General features: G+C 42.5%; 1 protein-coding gene across 1 annotated transcript; it reads right to left on the minus strand.

The window, feature by feature from the left end:
* Nucleotides 1-129: 129 nt before the first annotated feature.
* On the minus strand, nt 130-1,390 carry LOC113470141. Its single transcript, XM_026828362.1, has 2 exons — nt 1,126-1,390; nt 130-629 (listed from the first exon to the last, which is right to left on the minus strand). The coding sequence occupies exons 1-2, from the start codon at nt 1,268-1,270 to the stop codon at nt 346-348; spliced, it is 429 nt and encodes a 142-aa protein (XP_026684163.1). The 5' UTR covers nt 1,271-1,390; the 3' UTR covers nt 130-345.
* Nucleotides 1,391-7,103: the final 5,713 nt, after the last annotated feature.

Below are 7,103 nucleotides of genomic sequence, written 5' to 3' on the forward strand. Positions count from 1 at the left end.
GGACGAGCTAGAACGAATAGACACGAACATGGCATTCGTGGAGGTGGCACAGAAGTAAGTTTTGCTCTGGAAGCTCTTCATGTCCTCGCCTGGTAATTGAGGGCTCGTATTAGAAACACACTATCCAATCTATCCATGATGTAGCCTCTGCTTTAGGTACCCTTTTTTAAATCTTAATAAGTACATAATAGTACTCATTTATACTACTCGACTAGATCTAAAGAGTCCTTTTTGCCCCTACACCTAAGCCTCTGGGTGGAATTCTTGTGTGTGAAACCTCGGCTAAGATTGAACTCACGCCCCCTGATTACCAGGAGAGTGTGACCGCCGAGGCAGGCTATCTTGCTATTTCGCTTGCTTCAATCGCATGAAGTTGACGAAAGTGTACGCCATCTTAACAATAGTGAGGTAGTGTCCGCGACTCAGCAGCACAACACCCTGATAGAATCTCAAATGATTCGGACACTGGGCGCGTCTCAGCAACATTCGTACGTTGTTGCGCGTCGTTGCATCGCATTCGGTCCAGTGGCTGTTCCCGAGGGAGCGACAGAGGGCAGTGTTGCAATCGTCGAGTAGCTCGGAACAGTGACTCCAGTAGTAACACTGAGCGTTGAACGTGATGAATTCGCCTGTTGAAGAGATGTGGAGATTGTGAGTGATTAATGCCCAATCTTAGCACAGAGAGTTTTCAGTTAATATCAGGTGGGTTTACACGCTCAAGCCATTTGCGCATGACGGTTTGTTCAGTTTGCAAAAATTTGTGAGAGGATTTTTTTGGCTTGTGTAAACTTCAACATGCCTGCGTTCACACGCTACGATTCACTTGTGCAAGCCGGTTTGCGCACGCCAGTTTGTGCAAATGGCTTGAGTGCGTAAACCCACCATTAGAATTTAAAAAATACTGGCCGGTGTGTAAATCACTTCGGTGACGTCCAAGAAAACCCTTGACACCATGTTAACTCTCAGTGCTAAGATCGGGCATAACAGAGCAACCTCCGTGGTCGAGTGGGAAGTAGTATTGTATCTCTTCTCGCCCATCTGATGAGAAGCATACTACGGCATGGGTATGCTACGACACAGACCACACGAGTCTAATGTAGCAGTTGTTTCTTTGCTAGTCTTTACCTATGAATTGGTAGGAGCGGAGTTTAGAGAGTGCACCGTCTCCCTTGTTATTGGCACCGAGGAGAAGTTGGTACAGACAGAGAGAAGTCGCTGTGAAATTGACGATAGTTTGAACTAGAACGTTGAGTCCAAACACGGCGACCATCTGAAAGCAGAAAGGAAAGGTAGAAACACACTACTATCACGTCACATGAGCCCACGTGACGTGAGGGCAGCGTGGTTATCGTAAACGAAATTACCTAGAATATTATGGGAAATTTTTGAACTACTTACATCTTTCTGGCGAAAGTGTCACAGAGAGGAATAATAAAATACAACTTCTCTTGTCACCTTTAGAAGACTCCCCTGAAAGAGCATGTGTAATCTAAATAAGAAGCAAAGGAAATCGCTATTTAATAAAAGGGAAACCCCTATTCAATTAAAGGCAATTTCGCGAACCTCATTCTGAAAGGCGAGCAGCTTCTGATGGAACCGGATGATCTGTTTGACATAGTTCCTATGGTAAAGTCTCCTCTCTAGGTCTCTCCTTTGTCTCGTCACCCGTGCATTGACACCAATAGAATTCCCACACACACGATACGCATTGGTCTCTATATCCGTGTAGCGGATTTCGTTTCCCAGAAGGTCCGTGTGGGGCGCTCCCAGCTTCTCGACAAAGTTACACAGCATCGAATACTGTCCTCGAAGATGAATGGTCACGAATGGTATCATGTTGATGGTGATGGCTGCTAGGATGAGCGACACTAACACAATATACGCGAAGAACACGAAGATGAAAACGTAGTTGGGAAGTTCACTTTCGTCGACAAACGGGATTTTCACTTCGGACGGGAGAAGTCTCTCCGGGTACTTCATGTTGTAGAGTTGGCGTCGGATGTCGGTTTCCGCCTGCGTCAAGGGGATCAGCGCCACTAGCAGTGTGGCGACAGCGACGCCCCCTACCGCCATCACGAAGAGGTAGAACACAGTCCGAATGACGCGTGCGTCGGCGCGGACTATCCCTTCGTTGGCGCGGCTGAAAGATTTCTCCATGAACGCGGTTAGCGCGGAGATCTGCCTATGTCGACGGCGGTAAATACAAATCTGTGCGTACAAGTTGAACATGATCACGTCTTCGAAGAAACACTCGATGAATACAGGGAGATAGTGGACCGCCCGCGTGATGGTGCTTAGGAAATGAACTGCCATGAAGAATAGGAGGAGGCTGTGCTGGAGACGGCAGTAGAGGTCTTGGAGGCGGTTCCGCCGGGCGTCCTGGCGGTAAAAGTTGACTAGACCGCACCGCTCTAGAAGATCAGTTAGAAATCGGATGGACGGTACATCGAGAGCGGAAATCAGCGGTGCGATTCGTTTCACAACGTTGACTTTGGCGGTGGGTTTAGGTTTCTTTTCCAAAGTACAACGACGTTTGGCCATTTTACTCGTACAGTTGAATATTCGCCGATTTTCACGAATTCCGCCTTTTTTTTACTTTCCTTATCCTATAGGAAGGAAAGTAATGTAATCGGGTCAAATTTTCGATGGTCAGATTTTAGTGCCAAAACACGTTTTGAGGTCCCTAGAGCCTAAATCCAAAGTTTCAGCCATTGGTCCGTGTGTGTGTCTCTGTGTCTGTCTGTCTGTAAACAAAATATCTCGAAAACGGTAAGAGCTAGAGACTTGAAATTTGGTATGTAGCTGTCAACGGTTGGCGGCATTTTACCGCTTTTTGGCGGTTTTCGGTGTAATTTAACAAAATATCGGGAACGGTATGAGCTAGAGACTTGAAATTTGGTATGGAGTTTACAAATGTGACAAGGATGCAACTCAAAACGTTTGGTTGAGATAGGTGCTGCGGTTGGCGGTATTTTGACCGCTTTTGGACAGATTTCGACCGTTTTTGGCGGTTTTCAGCTATAGCGACAAAACGGTTAGACATATTGTAAAAGTTATGGTAAAAGAACACTCAAATAAGCATCATTCAATAGGATAAGGAAAGTCGTGTGATGTTCACACCAGATTTTTAACATACATTTACTCACCTTAATAGGGGAAGCCTCGTCGCCTGGATCCACCTCCTTCGCCTGTCCCTTCATCATGTACTCTCGGATTTTCTCCTTGATCAGTGACGTCACACAAATGTCGTTATTCGACAGCGGAATGATCGTGGTCGTCTTCGGGAGAATCGGCCGAAGTTCGGACATGATCGGTTAACCTCGGGAAATGTTTCACGCATGCGCCGTGAATGATCAGCGAGGGAAAGGGACTCTGGTGGCGATATGAGACCGGAAAGTTTGAGGGGTCCGTTGTTGGGCGCACCGTTTTCGGCTTATAAGGTCAAGAATACCTAATTCGACTGTACCGAGTAGTGAGGGGGATGAAAAGTCCAAGGGTGGAGTTTTAAGGCGCTTTGCCTTGGTGGCCAAATCAATGCGCTTGGTATTTTGACCGCTTTTGGACAGATTTCGACCGTTTTTTGGCGGTTTTCAGCTATATCGACAAAACGGTTAGACAAAACTCAAATAAGCATCATTCAATAGGATAAGGAAAGTCGTGTGATGTTCACAACAGATTTTTTTAAGAGGAAATGGTCTTTTTTTTCTTGTAAGGCGCTTGTAGGTGGTTCGCGCCGACTCCTCGGGTGGATTAAATCATGTTTAACAACTTGATAGCTTTGAGGTAGCTGATTAGGAAGTCAACACTCTCCGGACTGTCAGTCAGTGCCGGAGGGGTAGGTAGGGAGGCGCGGATGTCTTGTACACGTATCAGAAGATTGAAACTAGGGTGCGCTGCCGTAAAACTGAGATGAGAACGCCATTGAGTTAATGACAATCAGTAGTTATGTTTCTTCTCAATTGGAATTTGTTATTTTTTCTATTTGTTAATGTTTATTAAAGTGTGGAATTTATTATTTGTCATTTTTTCCATTTATTAATTTTTATTAAAGTGGGGAATTTATTATTTATTTCCATTATAAATGAGTACGCTTATCGAATTTCCTACCCTAAAAACTTGGACTGAGAAAAACTTCTGAGAAAAGCAAAGGATAATCGGAAGAACCTTAGTGAACTAAGCCTTGAAATATTGAAATAATTAGATGCCTGCCATTTCTTTGCCTCGTGTAACAGACAGGTAATTAGCACAGTGGTAATTAGGTAATTATTAAATTAATGTGTAGACATGCTTAATTATGAGGTGCAATCAGCAGCATTTGGGATAAGAGAAGCGGTTCCCACGGAATTCAGGTCTCAATTACAACAGAATAGAATGAAATTATACCTTGTTTATACTGTTCGAATGAGACTAAAAAGTCCCTTTCTTAGCAGTATAGGCCTGTACCCATTTGTCGTGAGTTTCATCCGATTTTTTTCCGAATGTCCTGTAGGCAATGTAATTTAAATGAGAGTGTTCTCACTACACACGACACGATTTTTTTCCTCAACGACAAGTGGGGCCGGGCCTTAATGATGATGAATTTCTAAGAGAAGCTCGTTTATCGTCTTCAAATTTCCACCTCACTCCGTTCGTTCACCACTCCATGTTCTTAGGTCAATGTTTACCCTGGATGGGAATTGAATCTAGGGCCAAACACTTTCAGGTCGAGTTTTACCATTGTGGATTGTCTTAGGATTGAGCTCAATTCAAGGTTGACCTGGCTATTAAGGATAGGTAAATCATCATTTCATCTAAATCCCGAGTTGGCAAACTCCAGCTCAATCACCTGTGGTGGAAATCAAACCAAGGACCTAACACTTACTAGAATACCTTTGGAGCCAACTTAGCTGGCTACATACTAGACTTGTGATCTCACTCGGATAAAGGGCCTGTACAGAATCCTCATAGGCCTAAAAAAAGCTAAAACTTCATGAGCAAAGGTTGAATACTGATGCTACTAAATCTTGTCAAAATTTTACAAACTCAAACAGTTTGTAAAATTTTAAGAATATTATGGTGGAACTAAAAACAAATCAAATGCAAAGTAAAGTTACCTACATGTGAAGTGTAGTTATAAGTTATTTCCCTCTTTCCATCATTATGAACCTTCACAAAGTTACAGAGGTATCCATTAAGATGTTAAAATAAAGTTTTCAAGATAAAATTAACACCTGTATTTATGAACAAAAACTTAGTGCTCAAGCATAAATTCCAAAGATCTAAATTTACTGGAGAGAGAGAATTTTTGTTCATATTTATATGGGTGTAAAGCTGTTTGTCCACACATACTTAGTTGATCAACCATTGATTGACATTGACAGATGTCAACCGAACCATCCACACTGCCTTGACAACATCGTTACATAGCTTCACCTTGTGGATTGATTTCCATTGACTGCCGTTGACTACACCTCAAGAACTTTCAATTTTTTACAAAAAAAAAGAAAAAAAAAATCATTGCAGTTTTATGTCTTCACAAAGTTTCATGTCTTGAGCCTCTGTAAGGAATCGTGTGTCCCTAAAGTATATTTTCCTGGGATTATTGGTCCCATTAGTATTTTTAAAAATGAAGAGAGAAGGAAGACAGGATAGGAGAAAGCCAGCCATTCCAAAAACAAACCTTATTAATTTAGGATAACAATCAGCCCGGGTGAGAATTAGAACCAAAATCCAGCACAGGCAGACAACTAGGCTGGTAGGTGTAAGTGGTTAGCATGGTGAACTTTGGATTAGGAGTAAGGAGTTAGTATCTCCTTTAACAGACATTGAAAAGAATAGAGAGGAGGAAACATTTTGTGAGAAAGTTTTAATATGGACTGAATTTTATTCGGGAAACAAAATCAAAATCTTCACAAAAATATGTGGCTTAATCTCCCGCCACAGGAGGTTGAAGTCCAAGATCAGTCATTACATTATTATTACACTTACTTGCTTACTTAGGTACCTACTTACCTATTTATTTATTATTATTATTATTATTTTTTTTTTTTCAAAACTACCTAGTGGGGAAATATATCATGAAAATGCCTCTCAAAAATAGTATTTAAGTAACAATGTCCTAAAATTGCTCATTAAAAGGAAATATCATCAAGTTAAAACTTAAATGACTTCATTGGTTCATTATTCCTCCCTCGGTGGTGTAGTTGTCAAAGCGCTCGCCTGGTAAACAGGAGGACGTTTTAAAACCTAACCTAAAATCATCAAATTCAACATTTTATAACCCAACACCGCCAAATCAATCGTTTAACACAATCTATTGAACTTTGTACAACTCTTTCTGAAGAACAAAAAGTTTCAACTTCCCTTTAAATCCTCAGTCACCGCACTTTTTACCTTCAACCTTTAGTCCAGTCAATCAATAGGCACAAACCAGCTTCTCGTTTCCGGTTTAAAACCTTTACCTTTTGTCCAGTGCACCGCTTTACCAACGAAAACCGATTGATAAGATAAATAGCACGACCATATTTAACCTTTAATCCAGTCAACTAATAAGAAGAAGGGGGGAAAAAACACTTCTCGGTCCCGGGTTAAAAAGCGTTAACTTTTAGTCCAGTCAATCGATACGAAAAACCCTAATTTCTCCGTCAAAGGCCGCGGTCCGGGCAGAATGAGTCATATTCAGAAGTTTCGTAAGGGCGGGGCCCTCCACAGGCGCGGCCCCTCGGTGTTCTACTCCCCCACGGGTGACCCTACACGGGATGCTTGGCTGAGCGGAGGGGGTGGGGGAGGGCTGGGCAAACAGAAAACCCAGGTGAAACCCAAACTGGCGCGGTCCAAACTGAGCAAGAGCAAGTTGAAGCTGTTCTATGGTAAATACACTAGCAGGTTGCCTGACGTTCGCTATTGGCCTAGGTTTCAGCAAAATCCTCTCTTATTGCATATCTGAAGGCCAGTTCCCTTTTGTCATTCGGATTTTTTTTTGGCCTATTTTAAGTGACAGGGTTTTGACTTACGTGAGCATTTCCACCCAACCACTGATTAACATTCTCATTTAAATTGCATTGCCTATAAGGACATTTTGTGTCGTTCCGTAAAAAATCGTGTCGTGTGTAAGTGGGAATGGG

This window comes from Diaphorina citri, unplaced genomic scaffold, assembly GCF_000475195.1.
Source record: "Diaphorina citri unplaced genomic scaffold, Diaci psyllid genome assembly version 1.1 scaffold50, whole genome shotgun sequence".
In the NCBI taxonomy this organism is placed as follows: Eukaryota; Metazoa; Arthropoda; class Insecta; order Hemiptera; family Psyllidae; genus Diaphorina; species Diaphorina citri.